At 43.7% G+C, this 22,391-nt stretch overlaps 1 protein-coding gene and 1 non-coding gene across 2 annotated transcripts; one reads left to right on the top strand and one right to left on the bottom strand.

The window, feature by feature from the left end:
• Positions 1–7,972: 7,972 nt before the first annotated feature.
• On the top strand, positions 7,973–8,065 carry TRNAM-CAU (transfer RNA methionine (anticodon CAU)). Its single transcript is given in 2 exon segments — positions 7,973–8,010; positions 8,030–8,065. It is a non-coding gene; the product is annotated as a tRNA-Met (tRNA).
• A 927-nt stretch (positions 8,066–8,992) lies between these two features.
• Positions 8,993–14,069, bottom strand: BRCA1 (breast cancer susceptibility1). Its single transcript, XM_048689296.2, has 14 exons — positions 13,913–14,069; positions 13,698–13,751; positions 13,536–13,606; positions 12,990–13,103; positions 12,237–12,712; positions 12,042–12,140; positions 10,943–11,923; positions 10,757–10,857; positions 10,474–10,660; positions 10,259–10,359; positions 10,066–10,174; positions 9,817–9,982; positions 9,607–9,725; positions 8,993–9,524 (listed from the first exon to the last, which is right to left on the bottom strand). The coding sequence occupies exons 1-14, from the start codon at positions 13,966–13,968 to the stop codon at positions 9,186–9,188; spliced, it is 2,973 nt and encodes a 990-aa protein (XP_048545253.1). The 5' UTR covers positions 13,969–14,069; the 3' UTR covers positions 8,993–9,185.
• Positions 14,070–22,391: the final 8,322 nt, after the last annotated feature.

Below are 22,391 nucleotides of genomic sequence, written 5' to 3'. Positions count from 1 at the left end.
AGATGTAGCGGTGGCAGTTGGCGGCGGCGGCCTCTGAGAGCACGCCGGACCAGTGTGTGCCCCAGACCCAGCAAGTGGCTAGGTTGGGGTCTCAGGTCTTAGATGTTAGGCTTGGTTGCGATGTCTGTTTGGTATTAGGCCCAGGCTATCTGCGCCCGTACATCAACTGGATAGGTGTAGTGACAGTTTGTTGCTTAGATGGCGACTTTAGTCTTGCTTTGTATGACTTTATAAGGTCTTGTGCAAATAATTAATAAAGTGACTGTATGCATCGCCCAGATGCAGAGGCCGAGGGTCATTCTCCTTTTCTAAAAAAAAGCATCGAGTATAATTTCGCTCCATCTTCATGATTCAGTTGATCCTGCCCAATGATGAGATGTTGTGTAATAGCTCAATAGATTAGGAAAACTATGCATCTTGTGTTTTGAAGTGCATGATCCGAACAAGTATTCAGTTGATTTAGCTTCTGGCCTTGGAAGTGCCAAATATGTACATCCTGCTCTCTGACGGCTCTATTGCTGTATAAAACGCATGCCTTTCAACCTGAATCACCTTCTCAAATGCTGTGTTACTACTACGCGCGTCCCTCTTTACCGCCCTGCAAGTAAACAATTCATCTGGGTTTCTTTGCAGAATTCATTCAAGCGAGATGCCTATTAGAAATAGAAGCTCGCTTTTCTTAATATGGCTACTCACGGCCATGAGTTGTGTATGCATTTCAAGCAGCCGGGGGAGACTGTAAAAATTCTTGCTGCTTTAAGCGGGGACTACCATATGTGGATTCTCTTATCAGTTTCCTATTAAAGAAAAGAGACCAAAAAATAAAAAAGCAAAAACAGTGGTACATGATTATTATTACTCGCATTTTTATTATTGAGGGGCTGTACATGATTATAATGTCTTTTTAGACTTATTATGTTTTAGCGGTGCTCGTATAAGCTCAGCGATTTTCATGTTGCAACTTTTTCCAATTGTAATATTCCACGTGGATCTTATCTTTTGGAAGAAGAAGCAAAACAAAATACTCATTGCTACGTTCTCACGGAACATCACTTTGTATCATGTGTTGTCTAATCAACTTTTTTCTCAAAAAACTTCCGACATATTCATCTTAATACAAAGAACATCAAAAATAATAAAAATTACATTCACATTTGTAGATCATCTAGCAATGACTACAAGCACTGAAGCAACGCGAAGACGCGCCGCTGTTATCGCCCCTCCCTCGTCAGAGTTGGGCAAAACATATCATAGTAAACAGTCGGGAAGTCGTCATACTAAGACCCCATAGAACCAGCGCACCAGAACAGCAACCGTCGTCGATGAAGAGTAGCGTAGATTGGAAGGATCCAACCTTAAGACAGGAAAAACATAGACGACCGACGATCGGATCCGAGTAGATCCACCAAAGACAGATCTACTGGAGACACACCTCCACACGGTAACACACGATGCTAGATGCACCACCGGAACAGGGGCTAGGCGGGAATAACCTTATTCCATCTTCTGAGAGCTATCGTTGTCTTGCCTTCCTGAGCAAGACAAAAACCCTAACATAACTCAAAAAAACATCTAAAAATGAAGGCCCCCAGTCAGCAAGGGCCAGAATCCACCGCGCCACTTGACCCTAAGGCCACCGGCGACGAGTCAGACCGGCAGCGGCACGGGCGAGAGGCGGAGGAACCCTATTTGGGGAGAGGAGCCAGGACTCTATGTAGCAATTAATTCATCAAAAGTTGGAGGTGTCGTCTGATCACCTAATAGGAGAAGCTAGTCAATTTGTTTTTTATATGTCACAATAGAACGGGGGATATTGTTCCAGATGATACTCCTGGGTGCCAGGCTCAGATGATTCCGTGAATGAACAAAAAAATCATTAAAAATATTACATAGATTCCAAAAATTCAAAAAAATGAGGAAAAAGATGACTGAGTATGTGATGCATGTTCCAAATTTCAAAGCATTTGGAGGTCTGAGTAGCTGTCAGCAAAAAAGACAAATTTGAGGTCTGTGAAAAAGTTTACTATTTGTGCACTGTTTGGACCTGATTTTTTTCCTGATAGCTGCTGAGATGTCCAAGTGATTTGAAATTTGGCACGCACCTCACGCACTCAATCATCTTACATGCAAAAAAATTGGATTTTTTCCAGTTTTTTTAGTTTTTTTTAATCTACTATTCACCGGGTGCAGATGAGCCCGGGTTCGGAAATGGATATTCGTGGGTGATCGAGTTATGTTACTTCATTGGTTTTAAATATATGATTTGGCGAAGCGGTGCGTATACTAAATTGGCGGTTCAAGTAACAAATATTTCCAAACATTTTTTTCTGAGTAAGGGAACATGTATCTTTACACTTGTAACATTCAACTCAGCGGACAGGAATATTTGGTTGTTGGGTGTATATACACCATATATGGAAAAAGAAATTAATAATCAAACAAAAACTTTAAAAAAATCTGAAAATGTTTTTGAAATAAACTTGACCTGCCATTGTACTTGTAAAAAAATTCACGAAAGAAAAGGGCCATTGACTTCAGGGCAAAAAAAAATAAAAAAATATAGGCTAGTTTTTTGTAGTAGTTCAAAAGAAAGTCAAGTTTATTCAAAAAAAAACTTTTAAACTTCTTTGGCTTTTTTAAACTATTAATATATTTTTCTCATAACGGATGTATATACATTTAGGAATCAAAGGGCATTTCTCCAACTGGGCTACCTTTCAGAAGGTTAAAATAATACTCACAATACCTAGGACAAGTGAGCTGGCACTGCAAGCCGCCAGCAACATCTTCTTTTTTTTAAAGGAGGTCTGATCCCCAATTGTCCGCATCATTGCGATACACATAGTCATCTTTATTAAAGTTGACGCAAGAGAACGAAATAACAATGATCAACTAGCAAAGTGCAAGACAAGGATAACTATGGCGAAACCATTAAAAATATAACCCTATGACTGAGTCGGACTTCTTCTGCGGCAACGTCTTAATGAAGAGATGAACACACTCAGGTTACGACCATCGCGCCCAGCAAACGAACAAGACAATGATTTTCATCATGAATGTCGAGACTAACCACCACAAGTCAAGGAGAGAACATCAGCACAAGACAGCACCTTCAACAAGGTAATAACATTGTGTACCTGGCTTTATGTGAACTAAATCAAAACTAGACGAACAATGCTCCAGTCATAGGAACATTTAACATATACTCATGTAAATAACAAATATTCTCATTTCACATCCATGGAGAAGCATTCATGCATGAATTGTCGGCCCAAAGAACAGTAGATAACATGTTGACCAAAAAATAGGGAGTGAGTGTGGGAGGGAAAGACAAGAGATTAAACAACCAATCGACACACGACATATAACAAAATTCTCTATTTAGTTACAACTAAGTCGGATATTAATAGCCTCCAAACCACAGTGTGTATGTCCTCAAACATTGTAGAACCATGTAGCAAAACTTCTATAAATACTCAACACACATATAACCACATTATAAATTATACATGCCACTGGAACTAATTAGAATGTGTATGTGAGCATATGCGATTATACTGTATTTTCTGGGGAAATGTGTACGGTTGTGACCTTTTCCGCTTAAATTTAGATTAAAACCATATTACCGAAAGATTCTTTCAAATGTTGCATACTCAATTTTGAAAAATAATGCAATTTGCTTGTACTTAAAAACTACTATATTCACGATGTTACATATTGTAATTGTGTAATGATGAACAATGTAATTTATATGCATTTGCATAATTGCATGGTAAAAGTTATTAAATAAGATAAAATGACACTAGCTTAAATTGTATGTTGAAAATCCATCAAGAAAAATACTAGTTAAGGTTTAGTTGCAGAATAAATTGTAAATGGGTAAAATTGTTTGGTATAAATTAAGGACTCTTCAAAGAATGAGAACCATGGTAGGAGGTGAGGTGTACTAAAAACCCGCTAAGATTTTAGGAAGGCTAACAGTAGTCAAAGAGAGGGGTGCGGTGGAGTGGCAAGGGCTGGTCTTTTAAACGGACATGAGGCGGAGGAGGTCAACTTGCTATAGGAGGAGACGGAGTTGGCATTCACGGGTGGGAGTGCGAGGACAAAGAAATGTTGAAAAGAAAAGTGCTGATGGCGACAAGTTAAAACAACAGATACTTGTTTCAGTGGGTGGAAAAAACTCTTTGATATATATGGTTATCTATATTGAGAAATTAGAGGCCTAGGTCCAACACCTCCTTAATCCTATCCATTTTGCATATATGAATTCTAGGAGCAAATAACTGTACACGGGATCAATTATAAATAAGAAAAACTCCGAATTTCGTCCCTATTTCTTTGTATGTCAATTTACTTTTTTTATGTTGGCGTGATCAACTATTTCGACTACAAGCTCTCACTCCTCCACCTTGACCGTATTAAATGCCGACAAAGCTTGCTTATGAGTATGTCTACCCAACTAACTCTTCTCCGAGCCTTCGTCGAGTGGGCTCTCTTCAATCTTTCTAGTACAATGCATTTTCTTAATTCCCATGTCTTTTGTATTGTTGTCTACGGCGTAGACTTTTCATTGCGGGACAACGTGGATTTGATGTCGTTCTCGAATGTCAATTACTCTTGCATCTACAAATAACATGTTGACTACACCCTAGGGAGACGGTGCACGCATGTACCAATGAGCACGATACCACCATGATGCACCCGGTGTGTATGTGTGGTGACGTCTCGCTGATGCATGATTTTTGGCATTCCTGAAACATGTAGTGCCACATCCATATGACATGCAATGCAATGCAACTGACACCACCACCGTCGATCGTGTCGAGTCGCATACCCCGTGTGGCTCGGGCCCCTAGCCATCACCGCATTATACTCTAGGCCACCGCATGTGCATATTGTATCTCTCTCTTCACTTATTTTTTTATACATTTTTTTAGATTTACTTTTTTTTTTATACATGAATATACAATACTTATCAAAGAGAGAGTTTTGGGGAACTAGCCCCAATTAGTGGGAGGGTGGAGGCCCATCACGCCCCAGACGTTTCAGAACTTTTGCGTCAAGTGGTGGGGAGATCCTATTTTGTGCATAGATCGCTAGTTAGCGACCACGGGTGTACCCCCACACACACCCCCACACCCCGTGCGCACTGTGCTACATACACTTTGGGCCCGCCCATTAGCTCTTTTCGGTTTTGGGAAGGTTCTTTCTCTTTTTTCGGTTTTTTCTGCTTTTGGTTTTAATTTTATTATTTCGCTTTTCTTTATTTTATTTTAAAAATTGGGAACATTTTTAAATTTGTGAACTTCATAAAATCTTGGACATTTTCAAATGTGTGAAATCCGCGAACAACTTTATGAAATCATGAATATTTTTTGAATTCATAAACACTTTTTATGAAACTCATGAACATTTCTTTGAATGAACGAATTGAAATTCATGAACATATTTTTAGTTTTAACAAACATTTTTTTTAATTCATGAACGTTTTGAATAAGCAAAATGTTTTTTAGTTGATGAACATTTTTTGTAATTCACGAACATTGTTAGAAAAAATTGTGAGCATGTTTTGAATTGATGAACTTTTTGTAATTCACGAACATCTTTTGAAATTTGTGAACATTTTTTATGAAATGAACAATTATTAAAATTCGAGAACATTTTTTTTACAAACATTTTTTCAAATTCATGAGCGTTTTTTTTAATCAGCGTACATTTTTTGAATTGATAAACTTTTTTTGTAATCTCGGCTAGCTTTGTTATGGGCAATCCTTATCTCTGTATAGTCTTTCGTAAGGATTAAGTCCTGTAAGAAACCAACGCCATCCGATGATCTGTATAACACGCACACGTCTCTGCCTATAAGGCATACGTTTCCGGCCTTTTTTCATACAGAGAAGTGAACCTATGTGCATGGAAATCGAAGTGAACCTACTCAGCCAAATAAAAATGCACATTTTGTCTATCTATCATTCTGCATCCGTAGGCTCTTGTCGTAGCAAATCTATATATATAGCCCTCTTGTTGTGTAGTGCAACCCTATATACTTATGCGTGTTGGCTTTCCTTGGAGAAAGCTCTGGCTCCAGTGCAACCCTATATACGTACGTTCTTTTATTGTTGAACTGATGTGATCCGTACCGTATAGGTATTGATTCGAGTGTTTTCATCATTTGCATGTAAAGTTATTTGTGGGGCATCAAGTTTGAACAGTATGCTTCTGATGCTATTGTGGCTTTGAACCATGAGCTGTGTTGCACTACTTCTGAAGCTCACTATTCTGTTTCCTGCACATGTACAAAAAAAGAAGAAGCACCTGCTGCCTCTGCCTGGACACCCACAAGTAAATGGCTCTCCTACTGTCAGCTGCTGCTGTGCTGCATCTTATTCTTCCCCAGAGGACAGAGGAAGTATTTTTCAGAATTCAGCAATGGCAATGATCAGGGCCACCGCCGTCGTCTTTGGCTCTGGCTCCGTTGGTAGCCAAAGAAGCCAAGGGCGCGCCACTGCTTGCTCCGGCGAGCGCCACGGCGGCCATCGCCCATGTACGTTTTGCATCGTTCTGTTTTATTTTTAACAAGTACTCCTACGTTTGTTTCTGTTGTAGTCCAACAAGTGGGTTGATGGCGCAGTTGGATAGCGCGTAGCTCTCAAAGCCGAGGTCGAGAGTTCGAGACTCTCTCACCACCACATCCAATAAAAAGGCTTTCGTTGTGATGAAACGCTCAGTGGCAACTTGGGTCGCCACATACACATCTGAATCATCAGATTGAGTCGAGCAAGTCTGAACCTGGTCTCATCTCCTTTTTTATTTATATTATATTTTTTGGTTCTGCACAACAAGTAATCTCCTCCACTGCTGCGCCTTCATCTCTTCCTCCATTAATCCTACTGCCCAATGAGTTCATCTTTAAGAATCCACTGTGATGTATTCATTGTTCGATTGCTGGGAGACGTGTCTGTTCCCTAACGTGCAAAGAAAGAGAAGAGAATAAAACATGCTTGGGGATTAATTCGGCTGCACTATTTGTTTCCTTGGGATTAACATCTGAAGCTCATGCTCTGTTTTCTGAACATGTACAGAGAAGAAGGCACCTGAAGCCAGCTTTATAACAGTGGGGAAAAAAAACTCATCTGCAGCATGACCATCGTGCAGGCACAGCGAGATTGCAGCGGTGTGCAAGGGGAAAACCTGCACCAGATTGAGATCAAGCCTCCTGAGGTGATCGGCCACTACCATGCCGGGTCCTCCATCAGATACAAATCATTTCCTGGGCTCGTTTCTTGCAGTGGTTTGCCTGACGTACACCCTGCAAACACGGTTGCTTCCTTCAGGTTCAGGGGTCTAGCTGATTGTGGCCGGACTGGACGCGTTTAACCGTCAGCAGGAAGAATCAGTGTTGTCTCCATTCGACAGAATTCTCCAGATGATGCAATATTATGCTGGACTGCCTCTGCCTGCATACATACAATCAGGAACCCTTGCACCCCTATCGTCGACCTCAGGATCGCTCACGTCTTCAGCTCTGGCTCCGGTGGTACTCAAGGGCGAGCGCTGGCGTAGGTGGACGAGGGCTCCTGCCTGAGCAACACCCTGCTGGTTTCCGTCGGCCTCGATCGTCTTGTCCTTGTACACGGCCGGTTACTCCTGCATCCTCGACGACGACGACGACCGGCCGGGTGCGGGCGGCATCACCCTCTCAACCACCACCGCCATCTTCTTCTCATGCTGCCTTCCTGATCCGTCAAAGGAGGGCCTCACTCGGGTGTTAAAATCTCATCACTTCATTTAACTTTTTTGTTTTTGCGAATATCACTTCATTTAACTGAAGATGAATGGGAATGGGCAAGATATAAGCATCCGTTGAATTCGCTCCATGATTTTGCATGCTCTTGTTGCTTAATTAGGGTGGGTTTTTTTCACCACCACATCCAATAAAAAGGACGTTTGTTTCGCTTCCGGAACAACAGGTGGGGTGGTGGCGCAGTTGGCTAGCGCGTAGGTCTCATAGCTGAAACAATTGCGAGTAATCCTGAGGTCGAGAGTTCGAGCCTCTCTCACCCCACATTTAAGAGACCATCGTAGTGAAGAAACGTTCAATGGCAACTTGGGTCGCCACATGGTACATCTGATTCGTCAGGTGAAACCGAGCATGTCTGAACCTTGGTCTTCTTTTTTTTGTTTTTGGTTCAGCCGCGTCCTGCCCATGCACCGGTGGTTCAGGCTGCAACTTTCCCCGGGGTCAGTCGGTATCCTTGAATATTGATATGCCATAAACAGATTCTTGGTCCCGATCATGTGCGAATTGCTGAACCAATGGCTGCTCATGTGTTCTTCTTGTATCTACCTATTCATTCAAGCATTCATCTGTCTACTGCTGCCTTACATTCGAACAAATCTGAAAGTGTATTTGCGTGTGAAAGCTTCAAGACTTTTACCTTCTTTCCCTGGTTGTTGCTTATGTATGGTTAGAACAAAATGTAACCAAGTAGTTCATCGTTCAGCCTCATGTGCAAGGGTACAACTGCAGTGAGCCAGTCTGAACTCTGATCAATATTTTTTGAGTTTGCTGTTTACGTGCCTCTCTCTGCCTTGGTGTTTTAAGTTCATCCTGCTCTCTGACAGCTCTATTGCTGTAAAAAAAATTATGCCTTTCCACTACTGAGCATGTCCCTCTTTTTACGGCCTGCAAGTAAACAGTTCATGTGGGTTTCTTTGCAGACTTCAATTTGAATAGGAATGTCATAGGAATAGGAAAATCATACTAAGTGAGATCACACATATCTCAATTCCTATAGGGAAAGAGATGTCATTTGAGCCTTTTCACAATGTCTCCCAACTGCACCTCTCAATGCGAGTGATGTCCCTAAACACATCATAAACAATGCACCAAATGATGTACTGTGGTAGAAGATTATGATAATCATCTTGTAGCAATTAATCTGGCTCAAAGGAATAGGGAGACCTTCCGGCACACACATCACGACACTAGTTGAGCCTGAACCTCTTTACATTGGAATGATAAAGTTAACTCATGAACAACCTCCTTTTTGAAAGAAAAAACACAAAATGTTACTCTTATAATTACATGACACGGTATAAAATTAAGCAATTGTCCAGTGACCTCCTTGATTTTTCAGTTTACTACTCAACCAACTGACATGAGAAGCCTTCTTTGAGCTCAGTCACAGAGGTTGCAGCTTGCAAGCTGCAACAGAGTCGATTATCCAGGCGCTGCTCACGGCTTCACCACCAGAGGCGAATGCCAGGGCCTGGGCTTCATCAGCCTGCCTGCGGCGATCATTGTCATTGTCGCCGAGTTTCGCCTTCCCCTGGTTCTCAACACTGTACACGACGAAAACAGAGGAGCGGTCATCAAGCAGCTTCTGCTGGTCCCTTGAGACAGGCTTCCGGTGCAGAACCGTGCCGCCTGCCGCAACCACCAGGTCCTGCAGGAAGCCCCTGTAGGTCATGGTGTAGTCCCCATGGAGGTAGAACTGCATGCCGTTGAACAACTTGGGTTGCTGCAGAACAAATGGACAGTTAACTGACTGCTGTAGCAGTAGTACAATAACAGTTGGGAAAATAACACTGGAAGAATGGTACCTTGTTGATTGCTCTCTGTCTTCCTAACTTCGGACCCTCACTGACGCCATGAACATCGGTGGTGACCTCAAATTTCTGCTCATCAGCAGGTTCCATGCTTTCCATGCAAGCCTTAACCCCTACAGCAGCATAAAGGCAGCAGTTAGTAACACTACAGGGCATCAATATCATTTCTGCGTTGATATGACAGAGAGTCCACTATGTGCTTACAATCGATGGAGACGATCCATTTGCCGTTCAAGATTGCCATCAGAAACTTCAGTGTGCGCTTGCAAGCGCCAGAGGGGTCAGTTGATGCAATGACATGGGTAACGCTGGGGCTCCAGCTCTTGGAAATAGGCACACCAGCTAATTTCGCAAATTCTGTTACGACGCCCTGAGCAATTCAATCATTTCATCTCAGTTAAAACTCATATGGAGCAAATATCATGGATTTGATAAGGAAAATAAGATGTATACCTTCTCAGCAGCAGAAAGAGCTGAACAGCAGAGAACCCACTTTTGTGGTGATCCTGATGGCCATTTCCAGTTATTGCTGCAAGCTTGGCTAGATCTTACTTGAGATGGACTGAAAAAAAACAGTTGCCCTCCAGTAAGTAATCATACATATTGACCATTACAAGACTGTTTAAACAGCAGGTTCTGGGGGTACCATTTTGGTGCTGTTATCCTTTTGGATTGCTTTTGTGGCTCAGAAACTTCCTTTGGCAACTTGGAAGACTGATGCAAAGGGCATAGCATCACAAAGTTTTCCTGACAGTGAAAATAAATTAGAGAAATAAGGTGGCAATTTAGAACTTTGACAAATGGCAAAGAGTTATTCTGATAAAGTTGAAATTGCTAGATCAGAACACAATATGAACTTACATTATCCCATCTGCATTCTGGGATCAATTTAGCACATGTGAAGTGGAAGCTTTTGCGACAACTCTTGTCAAAGCAACCAAGTGCCGCACCTTTAACTCCGCAGCAAGCACATTTGATCCTTTTGCTTCTAGTTAACTCGGGCGTAAGATTAAACACTGAGTCATCTTCAAAGTAGACATCTGGAGCCCTATGGTAAAATAAAAGGTTATGATGAAACTTGGCTAGATATATCAAGAACAAAAATATTTTACAATACAATCATGTGCTGGAAAGGACAACAAACCACTCCATGCAGTTCTTGTGAGAATGTATGACATTAGCCCCTCCACCAAATTCTACAGGGACTTGTTTTCCATTATGGTAGTGAACCATCTCTCCAGACTCCTTCAAGAAAGTAGAGATATTTACCGTTCAGTACCAAGGATTTGGGAACATCAACATGAGGCATTTGAAAATGATATGAACATACCTCTGTGATATCAGCAGACTGGCAGAAAGCACAGAAAACCTTAGAGACAGTGTCATCACATTTCTTCAGGAAAGTATTACCAGTGCAAGCTTGGAGCTTTCCAAAGTTTTTCATTTCTGAACAATCTGTTTGTTTGATACTTTTTGCACATTTATTCTTAACTGAAGCATCCATTGGTGAAGGAGCTGCGCGTATTGCCTCACTACTTTGGCATCTACCAAGTAAAATGCTTGATGTATTTGCAGTGATGTTTGATTTCATGCTATCAAGCCCTATCTGACTATTCGTTCCTTCACTGAACTTGCTCTTTTTGCTGCTCCTTTTACTTCTACCATCCAAAAGTTTGTGCTGGGTGCAACTTTTCATGAAGCTGTGGAGTAATGGCATTTCTGTTTCATTTCTAGAGACATCAGTAACTCCTATCTTTTCAGCATTGACACTGTCAGGCATTTTTCTAACTCGCTTACTTCTTGGCTCAGAATTACTCTCTGTAGTCTCAACTGTACTCTTCCCTGTTGTTCCCAGCTTCCTTGCACATTTCTTCTGTTGACCACTTTTCTCCTTCTGAGATCTTTCCGAGAGGTGTCCATCATGTACTTCAATCTCCAAACTATTTTCTCGAGGGTGAAATGTCCCCATGGAGTTATCATCAGAACAGGGAAATAGATTGATGTTGTTACCAGCCTTGTTTCTTCTACTTGAAGTATTCTTCTCTATAGCACTGCTGTTTTCTTCGCATGACTTTGCGGCAAGACTTTTAGTGATATTTGAATCTTGTTGGTTGGCATCAGCTTCTTTTGTGATGACCTCCAGCAACTTTGTCTTCCTGCTGTTCCCACCTCTTGCCTTCTTCCCCTTCTTCCTCTTGACAGGCTGAGCTGCATTATGTGTATGACCTGACTCATCGAATGAACCACCAAGCTGTATATCTTCCTCGTCATCTTTCTCTGCTATGTGATCTAATATATCCTCAAATTTACCCTGAACAGTCCAAACAGTTAGGTAAAATACATGCTAAATACAAAGTAGATGCGAATCAGATTATAAAGAAGAAACAGGACGAAATGTACAGTGTGTCTGGCCGCATGTAGCAAATTACCTGCTTTTTCCGTGGAGTAGAACACAGCTCTGGAGAGCAAGGCCTCTGGGACCATTCAAAGATTTCACTATCGAAGGCATCCGGAACCACAGCTTTGCTCTGCAACTCAAATAGCTAACCGTAAGCACAATTTATGCAAAGCTAGTAAGCACAAAATTTGAACAGGAAAAAAACATAAATGTTCAGAAAACATACATTTGGAGTCGTGTTAGGAGGGGTTCCAGCATCAGAATCTTTGATGTCACTAAAACAAGGTGCATTGTGACGCAAGGGCGTGGCCAATGAGGGTGGTTCACTTAACGTTTCAAGAGTGCCGCCTTCTGCATCCTCTCTTTCCCTTAACCAAAAAAAGGGTGACAATGAGAAACCTTCCAGTTTATCAGAGGCTGATGCTTTATCTTTGCCTTCTTGAGCATCACCATTCAATTTATCTGTTGTCCCTTGAGACTTCATAATCTTCTGAGGTCTCATTGGTGTCTCAGATTCAGGGAATGGTGTCACATGTATTCTCTTGTTCGTAGAGAAAGAAGGCTTTTTAGTAGGACCAGATGCAGAAGCCACAGCAGACTTTGTTTTGTTTGCTTTCTTCTCGGATGATATCTTCTTCTTTTGCACTGTTGATTTTTGTGACCTTTTAGACTTTTTCTCGCTGTTGGCATGCTTTGATCCATCTTCAAGATCAAGTAAGAATAATGCAGTAAGCACAAGACTGAAGACTAATTGTGCTAAAATTATCTGTAAAAGTTGATTTCAGTTTTATAGAGGCAAACAGACAACCATCCACCAGACAGCATGCCAAAATGGATACAACAACGAATGTGGTGCAGACCCCGGCAGATGCAAAACAACCACATAATTAAATCGTCCTTCAAAATTAATTTCACAATTGACCACCTTGCACATATGCTAGCGAACAAAAGAAGAGTTGATGCTATGCCAGAAAATTACCTGCAACTTGTGCCGCAGGAGTCACCTGTGTTGAGACAACATTACTTCCTGATGCAGCCTCCATGCTCTTCAAAATGCCGACCAGATTGTCCATGTGTGGTGCTGGCCGGATTTCTACAAGCAAAACCAGGCTTTATAACGTGAGTTTTGTATTAGATTAAGATCAAGCCATCACGTCAGAACTTGCAGAGTTACAGTAAACACTAGTTCATCAAGAACATTTCTGTGGAGTTTTAATAGTACTCCCTCTGTAAAGAAATATAAGAGCGTTTAGATAACTAAAGTAGTGATCTAAACGCTCTTATATTTCTTTACGGAGGGAGTACTATGGTTCCGATTTTCGCATATAGTTAGATAAATATTTAATTGCTTCGTAAAGCAGACATATCATGCATGTTAACGTTATCCAATCCTTAAAAAGGTGAAGCATTTTTTTTGCGCACGGGGAAACAATTCCGTCTTTTGCAGCCCAACATATTCTACACAAAACATATATAACTTCAGCAGCCTAAGAAGGCCCAGATAACAACAGCTACGCCCACTAACCTCTTCGGCGGAACGGCACCTTGCACACAGGGCAGGTGGAGGAGGACTTCATCGACTCCGTGAGGCAGTGGCTGCAACAAGGTCGGGAGCGCACACATGAGCCCAGATCGGATAGTTTCACAGGGATATTGCAACGGAGGGGGACGGGCAGAAGGGACTCACTTGCAGAAGATGTGGTTGCAGGTGACGGACACCGCCGATCTGAGCAGGCTCAGACTGCCACCAGGATCAAATTGACGAACAACAGCCAGTCAGAATCAACAACAAGAAAGGGGATAAATCGGAGAACTGGTGTCCACAGATCCAGGTGTCGGCCACGAGGGCGCGGACGAGACGAGGGGAAAGAAAAGGGCCGGCGGGGCGGCGGGCGGGCGTACCAGATGGGGCACTTGAGCTCCCGTCCCATCCTCTCGAGGCTGCCCATGTCCGCCATTCCGATCGCTGGGTCTCCTCCGGAGTCTCTGCGGGCGTGGGGATTACCGGATTTTGTGAGGTGTGGGGGGAGGGGTTTCGGGGGTCGGCGGGGGATTTATTTATGTTGGCGGGAGTTTTCCCTCCAACGTTTTTCATTTCAATTTGGTTTGGTGCGCTGCGTGCGTTCCCTTCCCTTCCTTCCTCGGGAAGGAGGCGAGCCCGCCGACCGACCAATGCGCCTTCCTGTCACGTGGCCGTCGCGAGTGGCGCCGTGGCGGCAACCGGGTTTACTATTTTTTGTCTTTTTTTTGTTTTGCAACATAGGCTTTGGTATGGGTGGGCTGGAGGGCCCGGCCTAAAAGCCCAGTGTACCTAAAGGATAATGTCCCAAAAACGATGGTTTTATATAGGAAAATGTGTAGCGGCTCCTCCAGTATCATGTATCTTTGCTGTTTCTCTCTTTTTCTCTTTCGTTTTGGCTTTGTATGACTTGTGATGTGGTGGTTGCTTTATAACATAAAGCGGAGGGAAATCTTTTTTCGTCTATATAAAAAAATGCCCGGATGAATTGAAATGTGTGTGAAAATTCTTGAACGTGGATGCAATGTTTTAAATGTGTGTTGAATGTGGATGCGGTTAATTGGAATACAGCTGAATCAGGTGAAAAGTTACGGGATGTACCGAAAATATTGTTGAATTAATAATTCAAATAAGGATGGATGTTATCGTCCAAACAATAATGGACTGTACGTATTTGAAAATAGTGTTGTCTCGTCATCAATAATCGTTGTTGGACGGCGGACCACCCGACCAAAAGGAGGTTGCCTCAACCCGACTACTTGCCCCTTGCGCGACCAAAATGAGGAGTCAATTCAATACATCATCATGTCATTTTGCCTTTTTCCTGGCAGATCTGGTCTCGTATTCTCCAAATTTTAGGACTGGTTGTTATTGTTCCACAACCCATCACTGGTTCTCGGTTGATGGTGTCAAGCTATCAACCAAGCTCCCGAATAACCTTGAAAAGGGCTTAACTCGAGAAAGATCTAGAGCTGAAAATATGTAAAACCTTGTGGTCAGGAAAGATAGAAGGGCAGTGAGGGCATGCCACCGCTCGACCAAGTTGTACTTTCACATTTTTTACCACCTTCTTGCTTATTATTATAAGTCCAAGAAACTCAATGAAAATCCAAATCAAATAAATTGCATTCAAAGAGAACCTCACGAAAATTAGCCATGATTTTGTGTGAACGCTTGTTCCAAGAAAGGTGCTCACTCAAGCAGGCGGGATGTCGTCTTCAGGAATGTTGTCTAGCATGCCGCGTTGTGCCACTCCCGCCTCATCGCCTCAGAGAGGCATTTGTTGACGACCGCCACTGAGGAGGACAGTTTGATGTCACCAAGGTAGTAGCCAAGGTGGATGCACACCTTGGAGATCATCGGGGATGATGTATCCTCCTTAACGGCGATTGGATGTCACTAGTTTCTGGACTGGCGATGGGGCGGGGCTGGTGGCGCCACCTCCTTGCCACAGTGGAGATGGGTGTGCCTGGGAGGGCGCCTCCTCCTCCAAGCGGTGTACGATTTGGACGCCACAGTGCGACGCAGGGGATGGCGATGCCTGACCACAGTCACTGATCGGGTGCGTCCGTTTGGAGCCCCTATTTATCCGTCCATGCAGCCACACTCCATATTTTCTTCCTCATGTGTGCAGTCACCTGCACATGATTGGTGTAGATGAAGAGAGAGAAGAAAAAAGAAAGAAAAAAAGATGGTCCGGGTTGGGTCATGTCCTACATGACAGACTGACTAGGTGCGTCCTCAATATGAGGGTTCGCGGATAGTCCGAACGGATGGGGACGATATGAAGGGATTAGGTCACTTTTTTCCTTCTCTTTCCTGTCCGACAACATCCGTGGACATTTGAGGAGGATTTGAGAATGCCGGTTGTAGATGCTCTAAGGCGCCCGGTGAATGTGGCCGGCAGCGCCAGGATCCGGAGCTCCCCGCAAATCTATGGGGCACGTGGAGAACCACTTAGAGGCGTCGAATTTTCCAATAGTGGAGGCCGAGCTGGAGGCGTGCATCGAGAGAGGAGCGGCGGGATAGTGGTGAAGGGATTGCGTCCACGGGCGGCCAGCTTAAATAGCCGGGCAAGCTGATCGGGTCGCTTAAATTCATCCAACGCTTGGAGTAGCCTTCATGGTCGCCGCGTTGATGTGAATGCCGCTCTGGTCAACCTAACGGTCATGTCCGCCCTAACCGAAATGAATGCGGGTAGGCAGATATTCGGCCACAGATTTTTACACCAAGACTAAATAGAAACGGAGGGGACTAGTCACGCTCAACAACCGTTCGTAGGAGTACTTTTTCTTAAACCGCGTCTTTAGTACTCGACGGTGAGTTAATTAAGTATTTTCTTTTTGCCGGAAATTAATTAAGTCCGAGTACTTGCTACGATGGAACGATTTGTGCGAGACAGCAACATCGTACTCGTACGGCCGCACATCCTACTATGGCCACAATAATACGTACCCTATTTCATTTTTCGTTTGCGAAAATGCAGAAATGGAGAGGCGCTCACACCATACGCATGCGCAGATGCGCAGCTAAGATTCAAGCATCTGTCTCCATCCGGCATGTTGTTTTTACGTCACGGTTGGTTGCAACTTGCACGTGACACACGAAAATTTGAAGGGGCACGTGTATGGTGAAACGCCTCTTGCCGTCCATCTGCGCCGTGCACATATCTGGACATAAAATTGTTCAAAATGAATGAAAATTGGTAGCTCTCTGGATACGAAACACTATATGTGTTAATTGTTTTACAAATACGGCTACATGTCTGTATCCTGCAGCCCCCGTTCTGTTACGAACCCTATTCCATGACTTTCTACCATCGTTCACTTTCATTTTCCTTCCTCCTTGCGCTGTTGTTATTTCTTCTTCTATCCTGTTCATCTTCTCCTTTGTTCGTCCTTGCGCTGTTTTTATGTTATTTCAGTTCTAATTTCTGCTATTCTTTTATCTTGTCCACCTTCTTCTTCCTTCTTCCTTGTGTTGTTCTTATGTTATTTCAGTTTTGTTTCCCCCCCTTCAATCTTCTTTTCCCTTCTGTCCAATGCTTTTATCTACGTCATCTTTGTTCATCTGTTCGTGCTGTCCTATGTGTTTGTTTCAGGCATCATTTTTTCCGTGCAAACTTGCTACTGTTTTTTTCCAAAAAAAATCTGCTGTCTTGCTTCAAATATACATTGTTTTTTTCTTCAATACTTGCACGCACGTGTACTATCAATATTTATTTGTGAAAACAATTCAATGGCATAGTTATGATTTTTGCCCTACCATATATGATTCCGATTTTGTTCTTCAAATTAACCCCCTTTTTCTATTATTTGATTTCATTTTCATTGCTAACATGTTTTCTATTATATGACAGTGATACCTTTCCTGGTGAAACTTATTTTATGCAGTATGTTTTTTGTTTTGGAACTTGTGCCGATTCTACTGGCTCATTTTCTGCCAATTTATTGCTTACGCACAAGCAACCAGTCAAAAAGCAATCTGGGCGTCTCGGGGGCAACTCCCCTTCGCCGGAGTAGCCCCTCTCCCTCCCCTCTCCTCCTCGCCGCTGCACGAGGCTGCCGCCGGGCAAGGCCCATGGCGCAGCCGGGGACTGCGGCGGCGGGGCATGCGCTGCTCTGGTTCACATCGGAGGGTCTTGGATCTGGGCGGCGGCCCCCGGCGAGGCCCCTTGTCACCTGCGGTGAGCAGTGGGGTGGGCGCGGTGCCGGCGATCTGATCGGGTGGCCAGCGGATCTTCGGTGGGCTGGGACCTGGCGCGGCTGCCCTGGTGGCTGGCGGCGTCAGATCTGGCTGCTGGCCATCTTCCCTTGCTCGGTGCGTTTCACCCTCGACGGTCCCTGGCTGTGCAGGCGTCTGGACTGCCTCTGGGTTGCGGGTGATTCTGGTGGTCGGGATCCAGATTGGGGGAAACCCCTGGTCGGCTCCAGCCGGCCGCGACGACGACGACGTCCGCGGGCGCCGATTTCTTCATGGAGACGTCGGTCGAGGTCTGCCCTTCCACACCCCACCACCTTGCTTCTCGGGTGAAAACCTAACTCCGGTGGGCGGCGGCGGCGTCCTTGGCGCCGTGACCTTCTTGAAGGCGTCGCCTTGAGGGCAGTGTGGTGGCGGGCTCAGTATGGGGTCGGTGACAGCAGCCGAGGATCGAGGGACCAGTGGGCGCCTTTTTTGGTGGAGCGGTGCTTCATCCTACACATTGATGACGGCGGATCTCGGCGGCGTGGTGCAGTGGAGACTCGGCGCCCGATGCGCGGTGATGGACTCGCGCAGGTGAAGGCAGTTGTCTGGCGTCATGGTGGCGTCAATGGCAGAGTGGCCTGACAAGGTAGAAGCCTCAATATCTGCTCTGAAGACGGACCTGTGCAAGATGGCGGCGACGACACATGTGAGTGCGTCAGACCAGTTTATGCCCCAGACCCGGTATGTGGCTCGGCTGGGGCTTCTGGCTTTTGATGATAGGCTTAGGTGAGTGGTCCGGGTATTTGGCCCAGGTAGCATCCCTTCATCATATGGATATGAGTAGTGGCATATGTTGCCAAGATGGCGGATTCAGACATATTGTTGTAATACTTTGTAAGGTCCTCGAGAATAATCAATAAAGTGGCCGTATGCATCTCCTAGATGCAGAGGCCGGGGGTCATCCTCCTTTTCTAAAAAAAACCTAACATTAGTATTTCTGTTGTGCATACCGCAGACGCCCCATCTTATTTCCCCCTCGTCTTTCCCCATCATATTCTGCCCTTCTAGTGCCATCGTCCAGATCTTCTTTTTTCGTAGTTGCTGTCAAGGCTTGTCGGATGTCGATAGCGAAACCCGTGGACGAGGACTACGCCGTCATGGCATGGTTATGGTCAACACTGCCGCAACAAGAAGAGCCACGAAAAAAAACCCGCAGTCGATCCCAATGTAGTTCATGTAAGGTAAATCACCATGTATTCCTCTTCATCTCTTCCAAAGCAGTCCTATTACCTTTTTTCTCTCCAAGTTACATGTTTCCACATTTGTAGTGCCCTGTTTGCAACGACGGCAAAGGTTTGTGCCACCATGAGACGGTTCTGAATAACAAATGCTTGTCTCAATAATGGCAAGTCCTAACAAAAAGTTTGATTTCTGATTTTATTGGTTAGTTAGTTGATTATAGGTTCGCTTATTAACTGAACAAACTGTACATCCAGTAGTCTTTGAACCGCATCTGTTTATTTGATCATCTTTGAAAAATTTCATTTACCTGAACATTGTTTAAATGTACCCGGATTTGATACAAATTCAAACCTAGACACTCGTACCAATCTTTTACGTACTGCTGGACGACGGCCTAAGCATAAATAACTTTTGTTTCTGTACCAATTTTAACTCTTCTTACATTTTTATTTTAGCATACACATCTTTATCTGAAAGATGGTCTTTAAATAAAATAATATCAACAACCTACAGTCTTTTCCCGTACAAATATTCATTTCACAACTGTCTCGCTAGTTCCTCTTAATCTTGCCTTTTCCAATATTAATCCTTATTTTTGCACTTGCCTTTTCCAATATTAATCCATATCCATGGACAGGACAGCACACCCTAATCTCACCAGTTCCTTTTATCTACCCAAGAGGAAAGCCAACGCGTAAGAATGAATCATGTGGTACGCAGTGCGCGGCGGTGAGCGCCATTTCTCATGCACGCTGGTCTCCATGCGACGGACGTGGATTTTTACTAACTAGTTGTGCGCGCAACTGGTATCTGAGACGCAAATCTACCTTGCCGTCAAATCAACAAGGCCCACTATGTTGTCAGATCTGTATGGTATTTCAATGTTTCACGATTTTCATCGGCGTGTATAGGGAGCTGTATTCCATCCGATTGGACAGGTTAGCTGACAGGTCTATAGATTCGGTTGTCGTTAGGTCCTCCACATGCATGTTATCGCTCCATGCTGCCTTTTATCAGTCAGATCAACCATACTAGTACTCCGTAGTATGTTGCTAATTGTATGGCTTGGTACTACTAATTAACCGAAAATAGCATTTTTTTTCTTCTAACCGCATGTAATATTAGGCGCCATTGATTTGGCATAAAAAATTGACTAATGGTTTTCAAGTTGTTCGTTTTGCCATACTACAGCACGACGCACGCAAACAAAAAGTACTGCACCAGATCGTTTGACAACCGGCATCGGTGGGACCAGCACCTGCCCCATTACTGCACCAGATGACGGTTCATGTAGAACTTGGTGCGTCTTTTTGGCGTCATTGATTTGTTCTTCACTGTTATAATTTTGTTAGTGCAAATAATGTTCTAGAAAATGTCTAATTTCCTACTGCTTGCAAATTTAGATACATTAAAACTAAGCACATTCCCTGCCCTCCCAGACCATCAAGATTTCTGGTCGTCGGATGTTTGTTCCGGGTCGTTGCTGGCCATCAGATGACTATCTAATCCCGTAATTAACCAATGGGCCGGGTGACCTAGGGAGGCTATTCCAGTGGAAAAATCGGTGGCCTCTGGTTGATTGGGCCAGGCAGCCCGTTTAGCGGTTGGTGAAAGAACAGCCCACCAATTAGATGGTGTGCGACGTCGCTTCAGTTCAGGACGGGTCAAGGACATCGAAGGGGCGGCAATCCCTCCCTTCATTCTCCCTCGCGGCCGCCGACGAATCATCGCGCCTTCACGATGTTGACCAGCCACCGTCTGTCTTCCTTCTCCAGTTGCAGCAGAGAGGGGCTCAACTCTCAGACCAGTGAGGCGTGACACCATTGCCACATCCGACAGCGCCATGGCCCAGATCTCCACCGATGCGGAGGCGGCGCTTGGAGAGGCCATCGGGTTGGTGTTCGGGCGGTGGACAGCGCTGCAGGTGGCGGTGGGGCAGCAGCGACTCCCATGCCAACGTTGATCAATTCAGTGAATCAATCCTCTACTGGTTCTATCCCTCAAGGGTACGTACAGCTCCTTCAGCAATCAGCATCCTCAGATAAATAAAATAATATGTTCCTTCTTGTCTCCTTGAGGCAGGATCCTGTAGTAAAGTTGATATTGTTTACTTTAGCATCTGAATTCTCCTAGATCTAGCGGCATGATCGTCAACTACTTGGCTTTCAGACCGGTGCAGCAAGAATGGTCTCCACTTTGTGGCTGCATGGGGCTCGAGCCTTAACGAATGATCATTGGCAGCGACCTAGGTTTGCCTCTACAAGAACAATTCGACAAGGGAAATGGGGGTACATGTCAACATTCGATGGAGTCCGCTGGTACAGATCATTCCCTTCCCTTTATCTTGCATATAATCAGTGTTCTCTGCTGGTTTGGATTTGTCCTTTCCGAGTGCCTAGGATTAGCATTCCACAACAATCAGGATGTCACCCAGTTGATTGGAATTTTGAGCACAAAATCACAGACGTGTGTTCTTTATAGGAAAATTATTATGTCCAACTACTACAGTGGATCTATCAATATATAATGAGTAATGAAGATGGATCTTTTTTATTGAAGAGATTATAATATATAAGAGGATATTATGTTCACAAAAAAGAGAGTATATGTTTTTGGTATTCTTCTCGGTCATTATAGAATTGCACTATTACTATCAATAGGTCAACTGGTTCAGCTTTTCCTATAAATTGAACAAAATAAGGTGAAGGCTTTGAATTTACTTATCTACTTTTCGTGTTATCAAAAATAAAAGATAGTTCTCTACTTTTCATCGACTGATTTCCTTTATCTCTATGTTAGAACCTCACTTTCTCCATGCTAACTTATCAGCGACTTGCTCCTCCGCATAAGATTCTGAATGACCCACTCTTGTGCAGGTCCTGACATTCAGGTTATTTTTTCTACTTATCATCTGATCATCATGATATGGCACACGTTGCACATCATGAATTAGTTACAAAGAGAAGATACCTTTATTTTTTTCCGACTGCCTCTTGAATGTTTCTAATATTGCTTGTAGAAAATTGTAAAATTTGTATACATGTCACTAACTCATCTCATTTGTCGGTTTATTCAAGGACATCCAGAACAGATGTGACACCTTTTCATTTCTGCAACAATAATTTGCAAAAAAATATTATCTTGGCAGGTCATGTCTCCCATTTGTTCTCTTTAGCTTTTAAGCATAGCAGTTTAGATATTTTAATATTGTAAACAGGAATGGGCATGATGATTTAAATTTCATTATAAATCCATATCTTCTTCGAATGCGTTAGTATATATAATGGCCACAATGGCACGTTCAATTTCCACTTATTCAAACGATCTAGCTTTCAATACAAGAAGAGACTTACTTACTCCCATGTTTGTTGAGATGCTCAGAAACCACACTGAGAGGGCTATTATCATATCTATGTTCAAACATGGAGTCGCTAG

The sequence above is a fragment of the Triticum urartu genome, chromosome 1A, assembly GCF_056163025.1.
Source record: "Triticum urartu cultivar PI428250 chromosome 1A, HENAU_Tu73, whole genome shotgun sequence".
NCBI classification, from domain to species: Eukaryota; Viridiplantae; Streptophyta; class Magnoliopsida; order Poales; family Poaceae; genus Triticum; species Triticum urartu.
The sequence above is the reverse complement of the archived record's forward strand: the minus strand, read 5'-3'. Positions and strand labels throughout refer to the sequence as shown.

Coding starts and splice junctions, on each gene's coding strand:
- BRCA1 (XM_048689296.2), bottom strand. CDS start 13,968: ATGGCGGACATGGGCAGCCTCGAGAGGATGGGACGGGAGCTCAAGTGC. Junction 11,924..12,041: donor CTACTCCACGGAAAAAGCAG/GTAATTTGCTAC, acceptor TGGACTGTTCAG/GGTAAATTTGAGGATATATT. Junction 10,360..10,473: donor CAGAATGCAGATGGGATAAT/GTAAGTTCATAT, acceptor TTTCACTGTCAG/GAAAACTTTGTGATGCTATG.